At 41.2% G+C, this 25,742-nt stretch overlaps 2 protein-coding genes across 2 annotated transcripts in view; both read right to left on the bottom strand.

Moving 5' to 3' along the window:
- Positions 1 to 11,299, bottom strand: part of cobll1b (cordon-bleu WH2 repeat protein-like 1b) — an 80,962-nt gene extending 69,663 nt beyond the window's left edge. The window contains 2 exon segments of the mRNA XM_020928938.2: positions 10,574 to 10,654; positions 10,875 to 11,299. Of these exon segments, the coding sequence (XP_020784597.2) occupies positions 10,574 to 10,654; positions 10,875 to 10,912 (119 nt within the window). The 5' untranslated portion in view covers positions 10,913 to 11,299.
- Positions 11,300 to 12,421: 1,122 nt separating this feature from the next.
- slc38a11 (solute carrier family 38 member 11) lies at positions 12,422 to 21,355 on the bottom strand. The gene is made up of 12 exons (XM_055151185.1): positions 21,335 to 21,355; positions 20,694 to 20,811; positions 16,010 to 16,084; positions 15,800 to 15,934; positions 15,642 to 15,707; positions 15,457 to 15,563; positions 15,312 to 15,397; positions 15,152 to 15,222; positions 14,830 to 14,991; positions 13,662 to 13,774; positions 13,153 to 13,284; positions 12,422 to 12,658 (listed from the first exon to the last, which is right to left on the bottom strand). The coding sequence occupies exons 1-12, from the start codon at positions 21,353 to 21,355 to the stop codon at positions 12,422 to 12,424; spliced, it is 1,323 nt and encodes a 440-aa protein (XP_055007160.1).
- Between the last annotated feature and the right edge of the window lie 4,387 nt (positions 21,356 to 25,742).

Genomic DNA, 25,742 nt, shown 5'->3' with positions numbered 1-25,742 from the left:
CTTGTGATGTCATGGTATTTTTCAAGTTAACAGCTCCCTTTTACCTTTTGTTCAGTAGACATGGGCAATTCTAGGTCTGAAATGATCCAAATGATTCTAGTGAAGGCGTGTAGAGTTTAAAAACACAGCGGAGCACTTCCTGTATCACCACATGTCACAAGTGAGAGAAGAAATCAACCTAAATATGCAGGGTTTGTGTGTTAAACATGTCTGAATGAAAAAAAAACACAACTCCAGGTTTGTTTTTGCGATGAGGAATCAACATATAACAGATCAGAAAATGTAGAAATGGGCATTACATTTGCTTTTTTGCTGCACGGATTTTGTGATAGCTCTAGTCATGCATTGTAAAATTCTTGTGTACAGTTCTCTTCTCCATAAGGAATAAGTTGTTGTGTCTGGAAAGAGGAAAACAGCTCGTGTGCCTTGGAGCTGGGGTCACGTGTGGTACAGTCACTTAAAAAACACGCGGCTGTCAGTGTGTTTGGCCTCACCACTTAGCTTAAGCACTGGTATCAAAGCAAAGGGCTCTGTAATTCTTTCTTACCCATAATTCTCGGCGCTGGATCTGGAGGAGCAGCTGTACCCTTGGACTGGCTGCATGCGGGGAAACAGCTGTGGGGATTCTCAATACTTTTAACCAATTCCACATTGAGTTCGAGCAGAGCCAGCCGCTGAGATCATGCTTTAAGGTGTGTCTAATTAGCCCGGGCCAGATCCGAGCGAGCGCAGCCAAGAGAGGCTCAACCACTTTGAAAGAGTATAGGAAAATTACAACTAGTGATATCGGGTTGATACAGCGCACGCGTGTGTTAAAGGTGCATTGTGTAACTTTTCTGGTGGAAGGCCTGTGAAATATTTGCCATGGAGATGTTTTTGCTTTGTCTGGAATGTTTCACAGTATAACAATAAGCAAAATATTGAAAGACCTTGATAACCTATGAAAAAAGTATAAGAAAGAACTGCTTAAAAAAATAGGCAGGGGTGTAGTGGGAGTGGTACGTGGGGTGTACCGTCCACCCACTTCTCCCGGCATGAGATTTAAAAAAATAACAAATATAAAATAGCTACAATTTAAATGTCAAACTGCATACAATAGTGGCAATTCACTGGCAATAGTGAAAACAACCTTCATAGACCCATGAAACCTGCAGTACCGTCCTATAGTGACCTGAGACATGAGGGACCAGGACTAAACCAGGACTGGGGTGTCGGGACAGGCCCGGAGGTGCACCTTGTGTAGACTGTCGGGTGACCACAGGCAAAAGGACCGTCACCTGCTCACACTTTACGGATATCCTGCTACGTGAGCTCGGGGTCTCTCGGTCTCTCCAAGAAGTCCAAGATTACACCTGGTATAGTCCTGGTATAGTCCTGGTATAGTCCTGGTATAGTCCTGGTATAGTCCTGGTTTAGTCCTGGTTTAGTCCTGGTTTAGACCTGGTTCAGTCCCGGTTCAGTCCCGGTTCAGTCCCGGTTCAGTCCCGATTCAGTCCCGATTCATTCCCGATTCATGTGTTATAGTCTATGATTTTTGTTCTGTAGGTGATTATGAACAGCGTTAATGTTAATAACATGATTCCGCATCATTTTGAGTAAAAAAAAAAAAAAATCAGATATTACTGATTTTTACTGGGCTGGAGCCTTTATGTTTGTTTTGGGGGTGGGGCGGGATTCATCACATCGACAATGTCGAGAATCCCGTACCCCCACTTGAAAAATCCCCACTACATCACTAAGTAAAATAAGTGATGTTACATGTTTGATCTGTCGTGAGATCGGCCCACTCACAGTAAAAATGCAAGTTTTTTAGGTCAATTAAAAAGAAAAACATGATGCTAGATGGATATGTTTAATGTGATACCGGGATATTCCAGACCAAACAATAACATCTCCATGGAGACAAGCATTTGGCCAACCGTCCACCAGAAAAGTTACGCAGTGCACCTTTAATTAACCTAACCATTCATCGTCATTCAACATGGTCAAATACAGCCCTACAGATCAGAGCGAGCACAGCCAAGAGAGGCTCATCCACTTTTGAAAGACTGTAGGAAAATTACAACTAATGATATCAGGTTTATACAGCGTAGGCGTGTTTTGATATATTTTCCAAGTAATAAGAAAAATATCTGAACACACTTTTTTCATCAAGGTTTATCAAGGTATGAAAGAACTATTCTACATCGAGAAAAAAACTACAAAATAAGGGCTCGTGGCATTACAGGTCAGATCTGTGGAGAGATGGATCCACTCACAGTAAGAATGCAAGTTTTTAGGTAAAAAAGAAAACAAAACAAAAAAACATGCGATTGAGTAGATGCAAGATGAATAGGTTTAATGCCATATTGGGACATTCCAGACTAGGGACTCTGTGCAGAAATATCAAAACATCAATATATTATATTGTTTATTGCGATGATACAGTATCGATATCGTGGGCTGCTGAAAATATCACCAAGAGTATTTTATGGTACATTTTACTAAATTATTTTGTCACAGTGCTACAGTTTTGTTGTTTGTTCAGAGGAAGGGACTCGTTTATGCAACACATTTGACATTTTCACTGTTTTGATGATTAAAATGTTTGTGTTTCGTATGATCTTTGCACAAGAAGTGGTTTAACAAAGACTTTTAGTATCACAGCCATGATTTAGCCTTTATTTTTATTGCATCAAATCGAAAGCTCACTGTATCGAGATCTGTATCGCATTGTGGCCCATGTATCGAGGTATGTATCGTATCGGCAACTTCTGAATGACACCCAGCCTTATTCCAGACTGAACCATAAAATCTACATGGAGACAAACAGGAGCTCAACCACTTTGTAAGGAAAATTGATATTGGGTTGATACAGTCTATTTCCAAGCAATAAGCAAAATATCTGAATACCTTGATAACATATGAATAAAAATGTAAGAAAGAACTGCTCTGCATCAAGAGAAAGGTACAAAATAAGGACTTGTTACGTTACGTGTCAGATCTGTGGAGAGATGTGCCCACTCACTGAATGCAAAAATGTTTTAGACCAATAAAAAAACTTGTTATTGAGTTGACACAAAATGGATACGTTTAATGGCATCCAGGGACATTCCAGACCAAAAAATAACACTTCCTTGGAGACAAACAGGTGGCTGACCCTACACCAGAAAAGTTACACAGTGCACCTTTAATTAACATAACCATTCACCATTATTCAGCATGATCAGAGCGAGCACAGCCAAGAGAGGCTCATCCACTTTGAAAGAGTAAAGGAAAATTACAACTATTGATATCAGGTTTATGCAGCGTAGGCGTGTCCTAATACAGTACATTTTCAAAGCAAACATGTGCACTTTTTTTCACTGGTTATGAAAGTAAGAAAGAACTACAAGAGAAAGTTACAAAATCAGGACTTGTGAGGTAAATGAGAAGTAGTGGTTTCAACAATCGGCCACTGGATAGTTGGTTCTAACCCTACCCAAAGCACAAAGCAATTATTCTAGTTCAGTAGCTCTCAAACTTTTCACACCAAGTATGACCAAAGAAAAGATTTGACTGAGTACTATCTTAATCAAGCATAGGACAGGACTGTACCAGGTCTAATCTAGGGCTAAACCAGGTCTAAAAGTGGACTACATCATTTGCACTGTAGTTCTAAACAAGAACATCAAGAAAAAGTGTATACAATTAAGTCTAATCCCACGTACTGAGCAGCTGCCAAAATACCACCTGAAAGAGCTCCCATACTACAGTCTGCTAGTTTTGCTCTTGGGCAAGACACTTCAAGACGTTCAGACTGCAGGGCTTAATGCTCAATTTGGATTTTTTTTGTGAAATCAGATTTTTTTTTTTTTTTTTTGCGAGGTCGTTCACATTTCCAATTAAATGTGACTTGTATGTGATCTCCAGTGTGAACTTTAAACACCCCAAAAGTGTCCAGCCTCCTAAAATACGTTTCCAGTTCTTCGTAAAGTGAACAGGTTACACGTCCACGGCCACTTCGTTTGTTTGAGTCTTTAGCCTCCTTGTATTTAGCTTGCAGGCTTTTTATTTTTCGTTCACATTGGAGCCAGGACCGCCTGTAGCCACGCTCGGACAGTTTGCAGTCATTTCAAAAACTCTCCGGTTCCCCTCCATTTTGGTCTGAATACAGCGATCGTCCCAAATATTAATAAACTCGTTAACCTCGCTTTCCCTCCATCGACGAGACTCTGAGCCTGATGTGTAGGTGGGATGAATGCGACCTGGCCGTTCAGACTGAAGTCGCATGTCAAAAGATCGGATATGTATCGTTTTTTAGGAGCACAAATCCAAGTGGCCTGAGTCGCATTTGAAAAAAAATCGGATTTATGTCGTTCAGACTGTCATTAAAAGATTAGATCCAGGTCGCATAAGGGCAAAAAAAAAAGATTTGGGTCACTTCAGGCTGCAGTCTGAACGTAGCCATACTCTCATTACTCATACTGATGCATTTCTGGTTGCAACGGGGAAAATATCTTCTGCATAAATATGACTAAAACTGACAAGTTAAAGCAGATCTATCACACTAAATCAACTTTTCAGAGAGTTTAACCTTGTTTTCGTTGTTTCCCCTTCTCATTTAAACTCTGAAGTTGTTTTTGGACTGATTCACGCATTGTTTGAGTAATCTTTATACTTGTGTATTCAAGACGTCAACATTTTCACCCCCACCACAGTACACGCCCACTGCTAAACTCTCCAATTTTATTTTGTTAATCGGTGATGCACGTAGGATTTGGCAGTGTTGTGTAGCCATTTTGAGCCACGAAAGGGTGAGTTCAAACTTTTGACAGTATTGGTAGTGTATTTCCATCAGTAAAAGCAATCTCCTTAGATGTGAGAGAATGAATTGGAAAACACCTCTTCGCCATAGGGTCACATCGCACTGTCACATCCATATGACTGCACGTGAAAAGAGCTTTACCAGAAGTGCTTTACTGGCCCCCGAATTTTAAAACCACAAGAAGGGCAAAAAACATGTGCAGTGCCTCCACATCCTACCAGCTTATAGAGGGTGGCGGTTTGACTTTTCCAAATAATAATGCGACCACAGAAACATTTAGGTAGACATCTAGTCACACCAAAAGAGCGTTGTAACTCTATATGATGTTAAAGTATGCTATTTTTGTAAAGGGGGGAAAAATACAAGTGGAAATTCTGCATGGCTTTTATGGAACACTTTGTTGGAAAGCGCTAGATGGAGTTGGAAGTCCAAGATCACAGGCTCAGCTCTAATTTATGTCACTAAACTTGTATAAAAGTAAGAGCTGGAGCAGATTTTTCCCTTTGCAGTTTTGACAAGTGCAATAGAATGAGCTGACATCATCATCTCCGTGCCTGAAGCGAAGCTGGTGGGAAAGTCCATACAGTCAGTCCGTTCAAGTGTGGGTCCCTCAAGGCTCACACATGCAAAAAAAAACAACTTTATGGAAGCCGACTGATATAGTGTTTTCATGGTCGATGACGATTTCAAGAAACCTGAGCAGCCAAGAGCCATAAAATTTAGCTGAGCTTAAATTTACCCAAATTATATGATATAAAATTACTATAAAACCCTTGTCGGGGATCCAGAACACACATTTCTTCAATACTTTACAAAGATGTGAGTCTGGTCGCTGATTAATCATTTCAGTTCGGATGAGAGTGATTGACAGGAGGATTAGACCAAATTAATAAATAAGTAGGGCTGCTTACAAGGAAAAAAGAAAGGAAAAACATTGTAAATTTCTTTAGAATCTATGAGTGAAGCAATAAACTTTGTTAATCTGAGGTGAGAGAAATGTCACTTTGTTCAAAATGACATGTGACCAATGAGCTCCATAATTTCACCTGCATCACTGAAATTAACAAACCTGATTGGATGAAGAGGTTTGGTTCTGGCTTGAGTGGAGAAGCGACGGTTTGAAAAATACAGAGTGAAACCTTTCTGGACTTGCAAGAAAATATAGACCCAACGTTATCAACACATCTTTGGGTACATGTATATATATTAAGAGATAGCTTTGATTTTTAAGTATCCAGTACACCCCTACAAACCTAAAAAAATAAATAAATAAAATTTTTGCAGTTCATGGTTTACATCAACCATATAATAAGTGTGTAACGATATCCAAGTCTCATGGTACGATATTTATTGTGATATCTTGGGAAAGCTCACGATATGGTGGGGAGGCTCACGATTAGGGATGTAACAATTTCCAAATCTCTCGGTACAATGTTCTCATGATATACGTTTCCGGGTATAATTATTGAGATATTTTGTGGAGGCTAATAAAACTGTGAATACGGTAGTACTTTTTCCTCTTAAAATGTCTTGACAAGCTTTAATCCAAAAAACTAAGACTTAAAAGGGCTTAGAACTGTTATTTGTTCATGTAGTTAAACTGAAATGGAGCAAAGGATCATGGTCTATGTAGTTCCCTCTGTCTTTTTTTTTAGCTTTGCTGCATAACTCTTAATTTAAGCAAAGAGACTTGTAATTCGATATATTGTGATGGTCTACGATGTTATTGTGAGTACTTTTGACGATACAATATCACGATATTTCAGTTACCGCTACATCCCTACTATATACATAATTAAATTGCCTTTTTGAAGAGTGAAAATTGTTCATGCAATCAGGATTAAAGATTCCAAGAATGGCCGGTTTGTGACTTATAACCCCCGTGTGGGAGGGTTAGTTACTGTATATGGACTGCACCCTAACCCCTAATTCATCCGGTGTTGCATAAGTATGTTTAACACAAGTTTACATATATTTTTATTATACATTTCAATGTTAAATCCAGAAAGATGTGCAGTAACTTTTCCCCTGCAAACATTTCCCATATATCTAATCTAAAAATGTAGCTTTGCAGTGTAGTGAAGTTAACAAAATACTGGCCTTGAAGTAGGTTTTATGCTTTCAAGGCTGCCAGTCTCGAGAGCATGAAACAGAACTGAACGCACAGAGCATATTAGAAGCTGGTATTTGTATTTGTTGATTTTGGCAAGTCAAACAAACTTATTTCTGAACATATTTTCTACATTGCTGCACATTTTTTCCATTTTAGTAAAGTAAATACACACAATAACGACAACAACGATACAAAATCATCCAAAATGTACAATATATATGGTTAAAATATATGAATTGCAGTGTATAACTAACAAAATGCATATTGTCGCATCTAACATGTATTGAATAGTGTGTTGTATTAAAAAATTTCAAGTTAAAGGGTTAACTACGTGCCAATATAATAGTGAAGAGAGTAGGACTCCATAAACTTTTGTAAACATAAACCATAAGTCAATCTAGTGATTATGATGACAGGCCTGTACAGTAATTATTATGACAGGCCTGGCTGTGTACGTCTCATTTCTGCATTTCTGCCCGCGCCGCCATCGCCTTGAGAGCAGCGGACATGACAGATGATCATTTTACACAGAGCTGCCCTCAGATACGCAGAGTCAATGGCTTCCACGAGGTCCACCAATCAGCAGCCCATCACAGAGACAGCGAGGAGGCCCGAGTGTTTGCCTTACAAAATACTTCCCATGACCCCAACATGTGGTCAAGGCAATTTCTCAGTGCGAGCCCCGTGAGCAGGAAATGAGCACAGTTCAGAGGTTGAAGCGTCCTCAACAAGTGGCGAGGATGTAATGAGTGAATGGAATTTGCTTTGAGGGTTTAATATAGAGACAATGAAAGGACAGGCTCATAGAAATTGATCTAATATTGAAGTTAAAGGTGCATTATGTAACTTTTCTGATGGAGGGTTGAAAAATGTAACAATATTTTTATGGGGGTTAATATTTATTGCCTGCACTAGTGAGGAAATGTTGGTGATTTTTTCTGTTTTCTATTACAAGATTTGAGCTGTAGAGTTTAGAATTATAATTTAACTTCTTGCAAAACGTGACTTGGACAGACTTGGTCAGACTTGAGTCACTATTTTTAGGACTTGAGACTTGACTTGATGACATGGACTAAAACTTGGGACTTGGCTCAGACTTGAAGGTCAATGACTTGGGACTTGACTTGGACTTGAGAAGACTTGAGTCACTATTTTTAGGACTTAAGACTTGACTTGATGACATGGACTAAGACTTGGGACTTGACTCGGACTTGAAGGTCAATGACTTGGGACTTGACTCGGACTTGAGGGTCAATGACTTGGGACTTGACTCGGACTTGAGGGTCAATGACTTGGGACTTGACTCGGACTTGAGGGTCAATGACTTGGGACTTGACTCGGACTTGAGGGTCAATGACTTGGGACTTGACTCGGACTTGAGGGTCAATGACTTGGGACTTGACTCGGACTTGAGGGTCAATGACTTGAGACTTGACTCGGACTTGACAAGACTTGAGAAGCACTTTTAAATTTGAATTCTCTTTATTCTGACTGTAATGATTCACTCCAAGATCTTGTCAAGACATTTAAAAAGTAAAAATTAACAACTGTTATATAGTCTATACATACTCATATATAAATATACTATCATTTTTTAAGTACAATTTATCTTAAAAGTCATGTAAATTGCAAAAATCTAGGCTATATTTGGTACTTTGGTTTAAAGACTTGACGCTCAAAGCAGGAGACTTGGACTTATGGGCCAGTGACTTGAGACTCGACTTGGACTTGCCTGTCTTTGACTTGGAACTTGACTCGGACTTGAGGTCAAAGACTTGAGACTTACAAAACAACAACTTGGTTCCACCTCTGCTATCTATTTTTCATAGTATTGTACATTAAGAATAGTTTTGGGAGGATAATTTTGCTTTATGGTTTGGTTTCAATATTATCGATTATTGCCTATATTTACTACAGAAATATATCACTCTTCAAAATGTGATATTGTTACAGGCCTAGGACCTGTGCCTGAACATTTCCATGGAGATATTGCTTATTGCTTTGCCTGGAATTTGCCTGTATGGCTTTAAATGCATGACGAGTCAAGCAGGTGAAATGACGTAACCAGGACAAGTTACAGGGCAGATCTGCTACAGTAAGAATGTACACCTATAACTGAATCAAATCAAGATATATAATTCAATTGTCATACTGTGGAGCATTCCAGACAAAGCAATAACCTCCAATAATCCGCAGAAAACAGCAGACGATCTACATAGAGCACCTTGAAGACACAGCATTGACTTTTATAGACACTGACAGGAGTTCTGAAGGGTAAATCGTCATTATTAGGCACTCAAAGCACTTAAATCAAGGAAAGAAAACATGCATACACAGTGTACGAATTATGAAGTGCTTTGCCACAGTACACAATGGCAATATGCAATGTCTAGAGCGGGAATCAAACCACAAACATATGAGATAATGGGAAAATGTGGGCTCCTTCTTGTGGCTCACAAACATCTCACTAGGACTAAACCAGGTCTATAATTGGACTGCATCATTGCAACAGTAGCCCTAACACGAAAACTACACAAAGGACAACACAAATGTGGACTACATCAGAAGGAGTGCACATTCCACAGTTTGAGAACCATTTTCTTTGTCTGTCATTGGGTGAGTAAAACATGATATAAACCTATTTAAATTTCACAAAACTACTCTATATTTATTAATTGGTTTGATTTAAAAGGACACCACTTCAACACATCGACCAAAAGCAAGCTTTGCATCTCTCAATCTGTCACAAAAAGTTTATTCCATAAGTTGTTTTGCAGAGCTCTTTTAAAGGTGCACTGTGTAACATTTCTAATGGAGGGTCCACCACCTGCTTGTCTCCATGGAACTATTATTGTTTTACCTAGAATGTTCTCGCCTGATTCATCACCCGGTTTCACTTCTTGGAAACCATCTGACCTCGCAGCATTAGGATTCGTTCACTCGGTGGTCGGCAGGTACTTTTTTATTTAACCAATCGCTGCTGGTATATTAAGCTTTTCCCAAATCCCGTAGGAAGAAGGGCAGTAACGTCTTTCCCCTTCATAAAATTCACTAAACATTCCCTTTGTCCCGGCTTTAAAATCTCAATCTCGGAAATGGTTGCCAACACAGAATGTATGGCTCTTCACTGATTGGCTGGTGCCCGATCTCGCACTTCCGGGGTTTTTACGAACCATCTAGTGTGTTCTGATTCCTGACCTAGTCACTGGAGAGAAATAAAATTGAGCGGACGCACTAGCCTGACTAAGAATGTTCCACAGTATAGACTAAACCTATTTATCAGGTTTAGTCTGTTGTATTTTTGAGCAATAGAAACCAGATTTGTATGTTCAGTGTCCTTCCATGGAATATTCCAGGCAAAGCAATAACATCTCCATGGAGAAAAGCAGGTAGCAGACCCTCCACCAGAAAAGTTGCACACTGCACCTTTAACTAATGAGCTGACAACTATATTAGTGAATATAGATATGGTCAAAAAGGGTATCTCCAAGTAACTCACAAACTTTCTATTCAAAACTGTTATGAGGAGCACTATTCCCTGATTTGGCGTTTGAATATTTGCTATTTAAGATATCAAAAACTCATAATAACTTAACAAATCGTCCTTATGTCATGTGTTGTGTATTGGCGTGGCTATATGAACATCCATTTGACAGCTCGTGGCTCAAACTTACCTCGTAGCAGACTGCCTGGGACGCGTCTGAGATCCATGCTCGTCCATGACAAAACTCATCTGCTTGACAAAATCCCTCGGACTGGTTAAAAACACACAAAAATTACAATTCATTTTTCTCTTACGCACAGTTTCTTTCTGTCAAACTTCGAGCTCTGCAAAGAAACCGGCGAGTAAATAGTGCAGATCTGGGCGAATCCCACATGAGGTCATCCAAAATATTCGGGAATCTGATCATATTTTCCGATTTTTTTTCTTTTTTTTATATATATAAAGGAGCTGTGCGCTAAATCCAAACTTACCATGCGTGCACATTTACAGAGCTGTCGTCAACTTCCATTAGTTTTCAAAAAGTCCAGTGCTGCATTTAAATTAAAGTTAAGCCCTATTTAACTAACAAAACGCGTTTCCTAGCCCGAACCGTTCCAGTGTAGCATGTTCACCCGTGTTCCTCCGGTTCTGTCGCTACATTTCTGATTGAATCGCTCCCCTCTTGACACCGTGGACGACTGTGCCAACTTTTGACTGCATCTCCAGAGCCAGGGCCACGGCGCGTTGGAAGAAGTGGGGCGTCTCTCCTATTTACTCGCAGAATGGTGAGGAGTTTGGCACAGGAGTAAAATTTCCAAGTATCTGTGCGTAATGGCAAAAATGACTGAAAAGCGACATATGCATGAACGCTCTGTTAGAAATGATTGAGCTACATTTAATAAGAAGGATTTGTGTGTAATAAAATGTAGCACAAGGCGTGTTTGCGAGTTGTTGCACTTCCTTTTGCTTTGCTTGTCTACAGTGACATCTTGTGGTTGGTTTAATTAAAGAGAGGAGCCTGTTCCCAGTGCAGTCGATTTATTTTTAACAAATTACAACACAAATTATTGCAAAACTTGTAGTGCAAATTATGTCAGCTACAAGACGTTTGTACAATGGATCACATACACACCAAGTTTTGCATTGAAACTGCATCAGTCGGTGTATCAGAGGTGAACATGTATTTGACCCCAATTCAGTAAATGTGGCGCTTTGGTTCAAGTTGCACTGTCTAACTTTTCTGGTGGAGGCACACCCTTGTCTCCTCAAGGATTGTGTTATTTCACCTGAATTGTTCCACACTATGGCATTAATCATTTTCCATGAAGACAAATATGTGATGCCTACAAACCTAGTTACAGGTTTCTTTTTTCTTTCTTCTTTTTTTTTCCAAATTTACTTTCTATTGAAAAAGCAGATTACACATGTGTGAAGAATGAAATCAAACATTTCTGCTTTTGCTTTTTTTTTAACATATACAAACTCAGAACAGGTTGGGAACCTCTTTCACAAATTATCAAAACATTGCAAATATGAAGTAGTTTTATATTAAGTCTGATCTCACGGGCTTTACATATTCTGTCCATTTAGACTACATCTTGTAAAATAAGTCTAGCTGCACTTTCAATAAAAATGAAACCTTTTCCATTGTATAGATCTCTTACACAATATCAGTCCAGTTCTTAAAATATGCCTATTTTTTCAATGTATTTTTGACCAATAAAATTGAATCCGTTCAGTTTAATACCATACTGGAACATTCCCCCACTAGGAAAGTTTATTTTTTTTTCAAATTATTATTATTGTTATATATTATTTAATATTTATTTGAAATATATTTGCAACTTTTAGAAATTCAGTATTTCCTGTTTGTTGTTGTTTTTTTACAGTGACAGTATAATTAATCATGGACAAAATATAATACTTTATAATTTGTGTGTATTTCACTGCATGGCTTATATTCTAAAAATTTTAAAACTCTATATTCAATTTACTATTAAAAACAGCAGCACCATTGGTCTTTGAGGACATTTAAAACCTAAGGAGCGACAGTGCTGGAGACATTAGTATCTGTGCAGTAAAACATCTCCACTCCATGTGAACACTCCTGCGGGAAAAGCCCCGTCATGGTGAGTCCAGTGATCATGAAGAACAGACCCAGTCCGATCAGAACGGTGGGCACCAGGTTCTGGGAGTGGAACCAGCGCCCGGGCGAGAGTTTGAGGTAACAGGCCGATGGGAGGATGAAGATCAGCGGGATGGCGCTCAGAGCACCCTGTAAGAATCCAAGGAAAGTTTTAAAAGTTTTGTATTTTGTGGTGACAGTTTTTCCTATTAATCACACTGTAGTTTGCCATGGAATATTTAAAAGGTAAACTCACAAATGTTTAATCTGATGATTTCTATTATTCACTTATTCACTTGTATTGCAACATACAAGTAATCTTAACAATATTGATTTTAGCCCAAACTTTTTGTTACAAAATTCTGATGTAGAGCTCATAAAATGGCTAGAATATAAAATGCAATGTAAATGTATGTTAATAAGCCTACATAGAATAAATGGAAAAAAGTTCTGATTCAAATACAGTTTGTTTCAGGAAGTATAAAGCCAATGATTAATATTGTATTATAAAAGCATCACATAGCACTAGTTTCACGCTGCAGTGAGAAGAGATTGGTAAATTTGTGGTATCAGCGTTATGGCATTTTTATGAGCTCTTTAATTTTAACATTGACAAAAAAAGACATGAACAACATTTGACTCACATTTAACTCCAAAACTACTCCCAGACAATCCCAGGCTACAGAGATGGCAGTGCAAACGGCTACAATGAGAAACGTTATGGCCCCATGCTCGGCTCTGGTCAAGTCTCTGTGGCACATCACATTGGACAGCACCTGCACAGACACAGACAGACTTCATTGGTCTTATACAGCACTTTTCCACTCGCTTTACAATGTAGTGAATTATTTATTCAGTCTGTACTCAGTGGTATGGTATTATTGTATCCACAGATGACTAAAAGAGAGAGGCAGACAATCCTCCCCTCCGACCGCCGCCTATCATTCACTCACACACCGCAGACATACTAGGGAACGTGGGTGGAGTGTCTTGCCTACGGACACAACAACAGTGTGCACATTGTTGCCCCGCCTTGTATTTTCAGCGGTCTCCCATCCCAGAACTAAGCAGGCTCAACATGGTTAGATTATAAAATTAGAAGAAATCTGTCATTTGTCTGTTTGTGAAACTTTCTTTGTAATTTCCTTCTTACCTCACGAGTGACAAAACACTCCAGAGGAAAAGTGGTGATGATGCTGACGCCAAAACAGAAGCGACCAAATGTGGCCAGATTATCATCTCTGCAGTAATTCTCAAATATGTCTCCTGAAACAGGTACAAGATCATAACATTAAATCATATAATAACGATCATATCAATGTCATATCAATGTCAATCTCTGTATTATCACTACAAGGGGTTTCCAATAATAAATAATATAATAATATATAAACAATGAATTCCTTTACTTGAAATATATTAGGATGATAAATGCGTAACATTCATAGCATGTTCGTGCTGCTGTTTGCTTTGTCGGATTTCCTCACATTCTTGTGTCCTTTCTGTCATCAGCTTAATTTAATTTCATGACAAATTATGCCCATTGTGCCGCTTTGGTTAGTTAAAAAGTTAAAGTCGCCTAGGTAGGTTACTGTCAGAACCGTAGAAAACTGCACGGAGCCGTGGACCGCCGCTGGACTCTGACATTCACTGACAGCTCGGAGCTATGACAGTGAAGAGAAGCAGACGCACGAAATGCAATAACTGGTACCGGCTTCTCGCAGAAGAAAAAAAAGAGACATGGGGGGTGACAAAGTGCAATCGACAGTGTGGTGGTGCCCCCGCAAGCACTTGGTGCCCTATGCACGCGCTGTGCGTAATGTGCGCATGCAGAGCGACGGCTCTGCTCGTACCTCAGGTGAGTCTGTGGTAGCGGACTGCCGGGACAGGAAGCAGCGGGTGTGGGTCTGCTGTGGGATGGGGGAGCATGTGATAGACTGGTCTGCTGTGTAAGACCGTTTTTGCGTGGGAGGCAAAAATGAGGAATGCAGAGAAAACTAAAAAGGCGTGCGTGCATGGGCTTACAGGGGTGCACTGTTTTACTCATATAGAACTTTTTCCCACAGCCCTCTTTGCTGCCTGGTAATGAGGCAAAGACATTACAGACATTACCCACACTGCCAGTGCTTTTAAATGCCACAGCGGTCACAGATTCATTCAGATGCCATCATCATATATGTTCTTGTACAGTACCACTCCAGCCTACAGCAGCGAAGTACAGCCCGACCTGGACACACTGCCTCCTTAGCACCACCACTAGTGCTAAGAGTTGGGGCAAGATCGGGCCCATAGAGTTTTTGTCTACAGTCCAGTGGACCCACCTTGAGTATAACCAGTGAAGGTGGAGTATCCAGCCACAGCAAAAGCAGCACTGATGACGAGAGCAGAGCCCACAGACACATGAGTGACTCTGGTCCAGTGAGACAGAGTGGGCTCCTCCAGAGACCCAAAGATCAGGAAACTGTTGTGATGGCATATGAACGCTGAGGAAAAATATTATACTAATTATATAAAACTAATAATAATATAAGCTTTATTGAGGTGTCAGTCTATATTATGTTGCTTAAATAATCAAAAGGAATAATTTTGTTTGTGGAACTTTGTTTTCTTCTAAAAAATATTCATATTAATTGCAAATCTCACCAAAGGACATGACGCCAACAGCCTGAATGGCGTTCATCTTTGCAAATGCCCAGGCGTCTTCTGTAGGAGGGCTAAAGAAGGACAGTTTAATGGTCACATTTATGTCAAATTGTACCTTCAAATATTAGATCTAAAATATTTCAGGAACAATAAATTGTACATTACATTTCCTGGTCCCAAAGTGGCTGATCGAATGATGACAATGATGAGCACAGTTAAAGTCAACAGCATTGACAAGAATGAGACCTAAAAGAACAGGGTTTTGAACATTAAGTAAAACAGATAAACTGTTCAATGACACGCACCTTTCCCAGCCGCTCGATGTTTCGATAAAGTGAAAGAGGCAGAGTGAAGAAGAGCGTTATCACCAGGATGACAAAGTGACGCTCGGCGAGAATATGACCAGGACCCACTGTGAACAGGACAAATGTACAAACCATTAGACAGTTTTATTATGTTTATGTTTTTATAACACTGAATCTTGTCGTACCTCCTGGTATCCGCTGAAATACTTTGGTGAGTGTGTCTCCTGTTGTGATGTTGTAACTGATCATGGCTAAGAGAGAAAAGAGCAAAATTTTAAGTAGATTCAATTTACAGAAGGACCTACCAATTAATAAAATGTAATAAGATGCAAATATAACGTACCTATAAAAGGATAGAGAAACTGCAGCACAGAGAGAACTAAAAACCCAGGGAACCCAAAAGTGCTCTGGACCAGCGCCTGGTAACTGTTTGTCCCTGACAGGTTGCCTCCCTTGATCAACAGAATAATGGTGTAGTCTAAAATTAAATAAAAAACAACAACAGTAAGTAAATGCTTCGGATAATTTAAATTGAATAGTTACAACATCTTACCTGTGATAAAACCAACCACTATCAACAGCAAAAGACCAAATGGGAGCCCAGCTTGGTTCAATGCATACGGCAAACCTACCAAAAGAGAGTTTAAAATATGTATAATACCTTTATTACACAGGAAATACTATATGTAGGGCATACTAGTCAATGATACTAAGTGCTAGGCATGTATGAAAATGTCAATTCAGTGATATATCGTGATACGGGCCGGGCCTTCCCCCACGGGGCCCGGCCGGGCTTAGCCCGAAGGAGCGACGTGGGGCCGTCCTCACGTGGCGGGGGCCTCGACGACCGGATCTCCGGACATGGAGACTAGCTCTGGGGACATGGAATGTCACCTCGCTGGGGGGGAAGGAGCCTGAGCTTGTGCGGGAGGTTGAGCGTTACCGACTAGATATAGTCGGCCTCACCTCCACGCACAGTTTGGGCTCTGGAACCCAACTCCTTGAGAGGGGCTGGACTCTCCATTTCTCTGGCGTTGGCCGCGGGGAGCGGCGGCGGGCTGGTGTGGGCCTGCTCATTGCCCCACAGCTCAGCCGCTGTGTGTTGGAGTTCACCCCGGTGAACGAGAGGGTCGCGTCCCTGCGCCTTCGGGTCGGGGACAGGTCTCTCACTGTGGTGTCGGCCTACGGGCCGAACAGCAGTGCTGAGTACCCGGCCTTCTTGGAGTCCTTGGGAGGGGTACTAGACAGTGCACCGACCGGGGACTCCGTTGTTCTCCTGGGGGACTTCAACGCCCACGTGGGCAAGCGACAGTGACACTTGGAGAGGGGTGATTGGGAGGAACGGCCTCCCCGATCTGAACCCGAGCGGTGTTTTGTTATTGGACTTCTGTGCTAGTCACAGTTTGTCCATAACAAACACCATGTTCGAGCACAAGGGTGTCCATAAGTGCACGTGGCACCAGGACACCCTAGCCGGAGGTCGATGATCGACTTGTGTCGTCGTGTCATCTGATCTCCGGCCGCGTGTCTTGGACACTCGGGTGAAGAGAGGGGCTGAGCTGTCAACTGATCACCACCTGGTTGTGAGTTGGGTTCGCTGGCGGAGGAGGAAGCCGGAAAGACCTGGCAGGCCCAAGCGTGTAGTGAGGGTCTGTTGGGAACGTCTGGCGGAGCCCTCTGTCAGAGGGACCTTTCAACTCGCACCTCCGGGAGGACTTCTCCCGGATTCCGGGGGAGGCCGGAGATATGGAGTCCGAGTGGGCTTCATTCTCGGCCTCTATTGTCGATGCGGCTGCTCGGAGCTGTGGGCGTAAGGTCTGTGGTGCCTGTCGCGGCGGCAATCCCCAGAACCCGGTGGTGGACACCGGAAGTAAGGGATGCTGTCAAGCTGAAGAAGGAGTCCTATCGGGCCTTGCTGGCTCGGGGGACTCCTGAGGCAGCTGACGGGTACCGGCGGGCCAAGCGTGCTGCAGCCCGTGTGGTTGCGGAGGCAAAAACTCGGAGCTGGGAGGAGTTCGGGGAGGCCATGGAGAAGGACTATCGGACGGCCTCAAAGAGATTCTGGCAAACCGTCCGGCGCCTCAGGAGGGGGAAGCAGTTCTTCACCAACACTGTTTACAGTGCGGGGGGAGAGCTGCTGACCTCGACTGGGGACGTTGTCCTGGCGGTGGAAGGAATACTTTGAGGATCTCCTCAATCCCACCGTCACGTCCTTCCGAGGAGGAGGCCGAGGCTGGGGACTCGGAGGCGGACTCATCCATCACCCTGGCTGAAGTCACTGAGGTGGTTGGCAAGCTCCTTGGTGGCAAGGCTCCGGGGTTGGATGAGATCCGTCCTGAGTACCTTAAGTCTCTGGATGTTGTGGGGCTGTCTTGGCTGACACGCCTCTTCAACATCGCGTGGCGGTCGGGGACAGTACCTCTGGACTGGCAAACCGGGGTGGTGGTCCCTCTGTATAAGAAGGGGGACCGGAGGGTGTGTTCCAACTATAGGGGGATCACACTCCTCAGCCTTCCCGGTAAGGTCTATGCCAGGGTACTGGAGAGGAGAATCCGGCCGATAGTCGAACCTCGGATCCAGGAAGAGCAGTGTGGTTTTCGTCCTGGCCGTGGAACACTGGACCAGCTCTACACTCTCCATCGGGTGCTCGAGGGTTCATGGGAGTTTGCCCAACCAGTCCACATGTGCTTTGTGGACTTGGAGAAGGCATTCGACCGTGTCCCTCGTGGTGTCCTGTGGGGGGTGCTCTGGGAGTATGGGGTTCGGGGCCCTTTGCTAAGGGCTGTCCGGTCCCTGTATGACCGGAGCAGGAGCTGTGTTCGCATTGCCTGGCAGTAAGTCAGACCTGTTCCCGGTGCATGTTGGACTCCGCCAGGGCTGCCCTTTGTCACCGGTTCTGTTCATTGTGTTTATGGACAGAATTTCTAGGCGCAGTCAGGGGCCGGAGGGGGTCCGGTTTGGGAACCACAGGATCTCATCTCTGCTGTTTGCGGATGATGTTGTCCTGTTGGCTTTATCGAACCAGGACCTGCAATGTGCACTGGGGCAGTTTGCAGCCGAGTGTGAAGCGGCTGGGATGGAGATCAGCTCTTCTAAGTCTGAGGCCATGGTTCTCGACCGGAAAAAGGTGGCTTGCCCTCTCCGGGTGGGTGGGGAGTCTTTGCCTCAAGTGGAGGAGTTCAAGTATCTCGGGGTCTTGTTCACGAGTGAGGGAAGGACGGAACGGGAGATTGACAGGCGGATCGGTGCAGCTTCGGCAGTGATGCGGTCGCTGTATCGGACCAGTTGTGGTGAAGAGGGAGCTGAGCCGAAAGGCGAAGCTCTCGATTTACCGGTCAGTCTTCGTTCCTACTCTCACCTATGGTCATGAGCTCTGGGTAGTGACCGAAAGGACGAGATCGCGGATACAAGCGCTTGAAATGGGTTTCCTCCGCAGGGTGGCTGGGCGCTCCCTTAGAGATAGGGTGAGGAGCTCAGTCACACGGGAGGAGCTCGGAGTAGAGCCGCTGCTCCTCCACGTCGAGAGGAGCCAGTTGAGGTGGCTCGGGCATCTGTTCCGGATGCCTCCTGGGCGCCTCCCTCGGGAGGTGTTCTGGGCATGTCCCACCGGGAGGAGGCCCCGGGGAAGACCCAGGACACGCTGGAGGGACTATGTCTCTCGGCTGGCCTGGGAACCCCTCGGGGTCCCCCCGGAGGAGCTGGAGGACGTGTCTGGGGTGAAGGAAGTCTGGGAGTCCCTGCTTAGGCTGCTGCCCCCGCGACCCGGCCCCGGATAAGCGGACGAAAATGGATGGATGGATGGATGGATCGTGATACTTCATTGCACAATTCTCAAACAGATTCAAAATGCATCCAAATTGATTTTTAAAATAATATTTTTCACAAAAATTATCTAGTTACATTCACTATTCTGATGATTTAAACATTTTTATAAATTATATTTCATACAGTTGTGTTCTCATGAAGGTGCAGTTGATTGTATTAATAGAAGTAATTACTGATAAATCGCAATATATCATCCTATGTTTTAGTATCGGGATATATTGGGATATATCGAATCATGACATGCATATCATATGTGTTGTACTGTCAGACTCATGGCAATGCACACCCCTACTAAGTGCATATAAAGATTTGTACTGAATCTTCAAGCATTTATTGCATATTGTAAATTGTAAAGTAGCTATTATAAATATAAACTTGTTATACTGTATGTGAGGTGTATTCAAATCAAATAATGAATACTTATTTTAGAGAAAAAAATGCTGCAATGTAGCATCACTGACTACTACAGTCATGTTATGTTTGGTAGGATAGAAGCACATGAGAGTTTTACTCCAATGTCTCTGAGCTAGGGGTGTAACGATATCCAAATCTCACGATACGATATCATTACGGTATGAACATCACAATACAATATTTGTAAAGCTCACGATATGGTGGGAGGCTCAATATTAGGAATGTAACAGTATCCAAATCTCTATGATATTTTCATGATTTGCATCTCATGGTTTATTTATTGCAATATTTTGTGGAGATTAACAAAACTGTTAATAAGATACTTTTTCCTCTTAAAATGTCTTGATGAGACTTAATCCAAAGAACTAAGACTTAAAAGTGCTTAGAACTGTTATTTCTTCTTGTAGTCTGCATTGAAATGGAGCAAAGGATCATGGTCTATGTAGTTCCCTCTGTCTTTTTTTTTTATTTTTTATTGCTGCACCATAAGTCTTAATTTAAGCAACAAGACTTTTGTGTCAATATTGTGATGGTCCACGATATTATTGTGCGATACGATATCACGATAGTTTTGGTTATTGTTACATCCCTACTCTGAGCTAAAAATCAATGAGTTTAGCAGCAGAAAAAGTGTGGAGTCATATTTAAACAGCCCTACATACTCAGTAATCCCTCTGTAACCCTTTGTGCCCCAGATCCATCATAACGCTCCACTGCACAGCGCCGCTCTTAATCACATGAAGGGGTTAAAGGGGAGAAAGGGCTCAACAGGCGCTAGTCATATGACATGAAGAGTTGACCCCGAGTGTTTCTGCGTATGAAATGTTTTCCTCAGTTCTTCTAGGAATGTCCCAAAATCACGCACACCAAACAACAACTCTTCACTTCACTCTGAACAAGCAAATGGGCAAATTACCTAATTAAAGATTAAACTATATCCTAATACGCGTAAGTGGGTTAAAGTAGGCAACGTAAGTAGGTTATAGAGATTTTATTACCTATTATTCCGGATCCAATTATGGAGTTGATGAAGTTAAAAGACGCAGAAATCACGGAACTTCCAGATCCCTGCGCATTAATGGATTGTAATAAAATAGTCCCTTCTTCATTGCTTTTCTGCAAAATAATAACACAAATCAAAGTGTTAAAATGTAGTTCGGACCTCCTCGTGGCAAGAGCAGCAAACAAAAACACTGAAAAGGTTGAGTTTAAGAGCGTAACATCCGTGCGTAAAGATCACCTGCGCCATTGTGAGCAGCGTGGTTTGGTCCCGCCGTGTCCTCCTCTCCTCCCTGAACCTGTCGCATCTCAGTCAGAGCTGGAAGAAAACTTTGGGAGACTTTGCTATCAATTTATGTCGTCTCGAAATGAACCACAGCGCCCCTAAGTCCAGACGGGGGAGGGCGAAAGTAGGTTGATGAGTGCGCGGTGTGCAGAGCAGCAACTATAACCAGCTATCACGTTTTTTAAGTAAGCTAGCTTGGCCACGTGGATGGATGGACTGATAAAAGAGGAAAAGTTTGCGTTTTTCTCAGAATTCAAAGGATCACGCAGCCACAGTGTCCTAATGTTGGTAATTTTAGCTTTAAATTTTATTTTACTTTACGTTTTTCCGTGTACAGTTGTATAGATCCTTTACCTCCCCAGTTTTCTTCCCCATGTTTCTTTGGATTAGAAACAGCGAGTTTGTTGCTGTTTGCGCACGGTGATAAAATTTTATACCTTAATTATGTACAATTTCAACTCATTTATATAAATATGTGTAGGTAGTTCATTTCGACAGTCGTATGCTGCTCAAATAGGGGTCCGACTAAAAGGAGCACATATCGACAGTACAATTTAGCCATCGAATAATGCTCCTATTGTAGAATTTACTCATTTTTCTCTTATTTATATGATTTTGTGTAGAGGTAGCTCATTTCGACCTCTGTCTTCTGTCAAATAAGGCTCCCACTATATAATAGAAAGAAAAGACTGGAAACACTGACATTTTTATATTAAATAAATATCATAGGCTACAGTGTGAATTTCCTATTATAATACAGTGATATTTTATTTATATAGCGCCTTTCTAAACAGTTACAACGTTTTCTACACATGGAAAATCGAATGTTTAAATCCAAACTTCATCGAAATCATCTAACGTAGGTATTCTGCCGCAAATCTAACACGCACATGTCGTTACTTATATACTTAACTGGTCAAAACATATAATAAAACCAAAACACTTTAAAAATGTGACTTGTTACTTCACTTCTGCCTCGGGAGCTCAAATCGACGGCATTTAAACTCTTAACAGCGCTTGGGGATTTTGCGCATGCGTAGTAGCTTATATTTATCAGAGGTGGGGTCTTGCAAGTCGTGATTTGGACTCGAGTCAGACTTGAGTCACTATTTTTAGGATTTGAGATTTGACTTGATAAAAAATGGACTAAGACTTGAGACTCGACTTGGACTTGAAAATCATTGACTTGGGACTTGACTCGGACTTGAGGCCTGTGCCTTGAGAAGACTTGAGAAGCACTGTTAAATCTGAATTCTGACCACAATTATTCACATTAAGATTTTGTCAAGATATTTAAAAAGGAAAAACTAACTAAATTTCTCCAATTTCTCTTATATACTTAATAAATACTCATATATAAGCACACTACACGGTATGATTTTTAAAGTACAATTTATCTTAAAAGTCTGGTACTTTGGTTTAAAGACTTGACATGACTTAAAGCTCAAAGCAGACGACTTGGACTTGACTTGGACTTGACTTGGGCTTATGGGCCAGTGACTCGAGACTCGACTTGGACTTGCCTGTATTTGACTTGGGACTTGAGGTCAAACACTTGAGACTTACTTGAGACTTTTAGATCTAAAACTTGGTCCCACCTGTGAGATTTACAACAGTTACGCTTTTAGTTTCTGTATTTAAAACGTAATGAACATAAATTTAACAAATCTGGTCAGTTCCAAACGTGTCCGTGCGTCTTTTAGCCACTAAAGGGCGCCACTGTCCAACTATGATCCAACACACATGAATATTCAACACAGGCCTATTGGAAATTATTCACATTAGTCAGAGCTTTTGTTGTAATACGCGTGATGATTTACAAACTAATGATCATTTGTAAATGTAAGTACACTTCTACTGAGAAACCATTTTGTCCGTAGCTTTTTATGAAGCTTGTGAGGCCATATTTGCTGATTATTTCCCGCTATGGCCTCTCAGATATTAGCAGACATTAATCCAGATTTGTGGTTAAGGCTTTTAGTTTCGGATATTGTGCAACTTTACGTGTTTTTTCCTGACAATTACGCAGGACATGCACACCACTACCGCACAGCCGCTCTCCATCCATCCATCCATCCACCCTGCCCTCATTGGTACCTCGGAACATCCGGAAGCTCTGGCTCAGTGCTTTGACGAGCGCGCGCACACACCACGGGCGGATCAAACTGTTGAAGAGCTGGGAATTACCAGACAAGCGAGAAAATACTGTCTGGGGACGCTACTTTTTGATTTTCTGAACATTTTTCTCCAACTTTCAGGTACTTTGAGACGTTTTGACTGTGTGGCTGCGCAGGGGAAAGATGACAAACTAATGGTAAGTTGATAAAAACCAACAGCTTTTATGTAATCTGGTGTAAATGTGCGCAAATATGCACCGTGGCTTTTGCGTATTTTTTAAAGGTTTCAGTGAAGTTTTTGAGTATTGTGTCCGTAACTGAGTTTTGAAATGTGTTATATGTATTTTAATTTTAATTTGTATTCGTTCTTGTTAAATTTTTAACATTATTTATGATATTTAAGAAAGATTTTGAAGTATTTTTCCAAAGCCTGGACATAATAAGAACACAAATAGAGTAAACAGTAGCCTGTATCCCTGTGGTTAATTGACGTGCCTGTAATTATTAGCCCACACCAGTTGAGATGACTTCCTGCTTACATGACTGTCAACAGCATATTAGATTGTTGTCAATTAGACTCGACTGGGCTCTGTTTGCGCTCAGCACTCAGTCCGCCTGGCATGTGTACCGTTGTCATTTAGTGCGTTCCTATCATAAATCTTCCCCCCGGTGGAGACCTTTTTTAGCGGTGCATTGTCCTCTGCTATTTTGCCAACGCCCAAATGAGACAGAAGCGAGCGTTTAGTGCACAAGAAGAGGCGGTGGGAAGAGTTACATGTGCGCACTTAAGAGCCGTGAGTGAACCGGTCCCTGAGGACGCACGGGGTAATGACTCTCAGAGCATTCAAATGGGAAAAGGAAAAATGACAGTGTTGAATAACTTTAATGTAATAATTCATGCTTAAACTTTTCTTTTGATTTCACTTTTTTTTTTAGTAATCACATGTTAATTAAATAAATAGGCCTGGACCAACATGTAGAAGACCTCAAACGATCTGATTCGACAAGGAATGCACCGATACGATACGATACTGGCAAATCGGTGCTAATATCGAACTGTATTTTTTTTTTTTTTTTACATATTTCAGTTCCGAGACATTGTTTCAGTCGATATGCTGCAAAAAACAATATCTAGTCAAGTTAAGATGACTCGGATTAAGAAAGTTTTATCACGATTTGAGTAAATTTCACTTGACAAGTAAAATTATCTGCCAGTGGAACAAGATTTTTATGCTTAAAATATGAAAATACATCTTGCTACACTTAAATTCAGAAAAACAACAACTTTTTGTACTTAAAATGTGAAAACCTTCAATCCTGCTGCACCTAAAATAAAAAAAAAAAAACACTTTTTGGGCTTAAAATATGAAAATACATCTTGCTACACTTGAAATAAGAAAGACAACCTCTTTTTGTATTAAAATATGAAAATCTTCAATCTTGCTACACTTAAAACAAGAAAAACAACAACTTATTGCACTTAATTACACTTCGGATGTTGCTTGAATTCAGAAAAACACACTCATTCCATTGGTAGATAATTTTACTTTACTTTACTTTACTTTATTTTACAAGTTGAATCTTCTCAAATAAAGTAAAATGTTCTTAATTTAAGTCATTTTAACTTACCTAGATATTGTTTTTTTTCCAGTGTATCTCTTTTTTGGTCCATAAATTGGCATAATAAGATGATTTAATAGGCAATGTTGGCCCAAAAGACTGTAATATTTTTACAAAGCTGTTTTGTAGTTACTTAAAATGATAAATACAGTTATTTAATGCAGGTTTTCAGTATTCTGTTACTAAATACATTTTCATACAAGTATTCTCCCCATCATTGATTATTGTTAGAAGGAATATTAGTGGTATTAGAGTAAAAACGTAAAACTAATACTCATAATTATACAATATCAACATTTGGAAGTTTATGTATTTTTAATAAAACATTCACAACAATTAAAAAAGTTTCCAAACTAATTAAAAAAACAAAAAGAATTACACTAAGTACCAATCAATGATCCAGACTAATTGTATTACAGCGGAACACTTATATCTGCCGCTGGAGCATCTGGTCTACCCGGTGACGTCTGAAAGCAATAAGGCAATTCTGAAATCAATACAATTTGGTTTTTAAATGAGTAATTCTCATTAAATATTGACATCGCCTTCATCTTTGACAGTCTGTAAGTGGGATTATACTTAGAGGTGATATAGGTGGCATAGCTCCAAGCCATGTCCTCGTTCAGGGCCTCAGATGGACACGTACTCAGACGCTTGATGATGATGTACGGCAAATATTAAACCGTATATAATATTAATCCAATACAGAGTGAAGGAAATGTACTTGCCCCATGCGTATACGGGGTCACGGTGGAGAGAGGTTGGAGATAAGGCGGAGTGGAGCTGTTTGAAGCTCGTATCTGGAGTTCTTTGTGTTGAGTGGAGGGTGGATGAAGAGGAGGGCTCGTCTAGAGTGGGTCTGCGCTGATGATGTGTGATTTTAATGGCAGGTGGCAGGACAGACTGGCTGCATTCTCATTGTCTAGGTCTGATAATATTATACGTACTGAGAAATGTGTTTCTTATTGCGTACAAAGAACTGTTGCCACTCCTTCAGCCAGCGCTTGTGATGTGGTGTTTTTTAT

This window comes from Boleophthalmus pectinirostris, unplaced genomic scaffold, assembly GCF_026225935.1.
Source record: "Boleophthalmus pectinirostris isolate CB_2022bp ecotype Guang Dong unplaced genomic scaffold, ASM2622593v1 HiC_scaffold_1, whole genome shotgun sequence".
Classification (NCBI taxonomy): Eukaryota; Metazoa; Chordata; class Actinopteri; order Gobiiformes; family Gobiidae; genus Boleophthalmus; species Boleophthalmus pectinirostris.
Note: the sequence above shows the minus strand (reverse complement) of the source record. Positions and strands in the feature narration are given on the sequence as shown.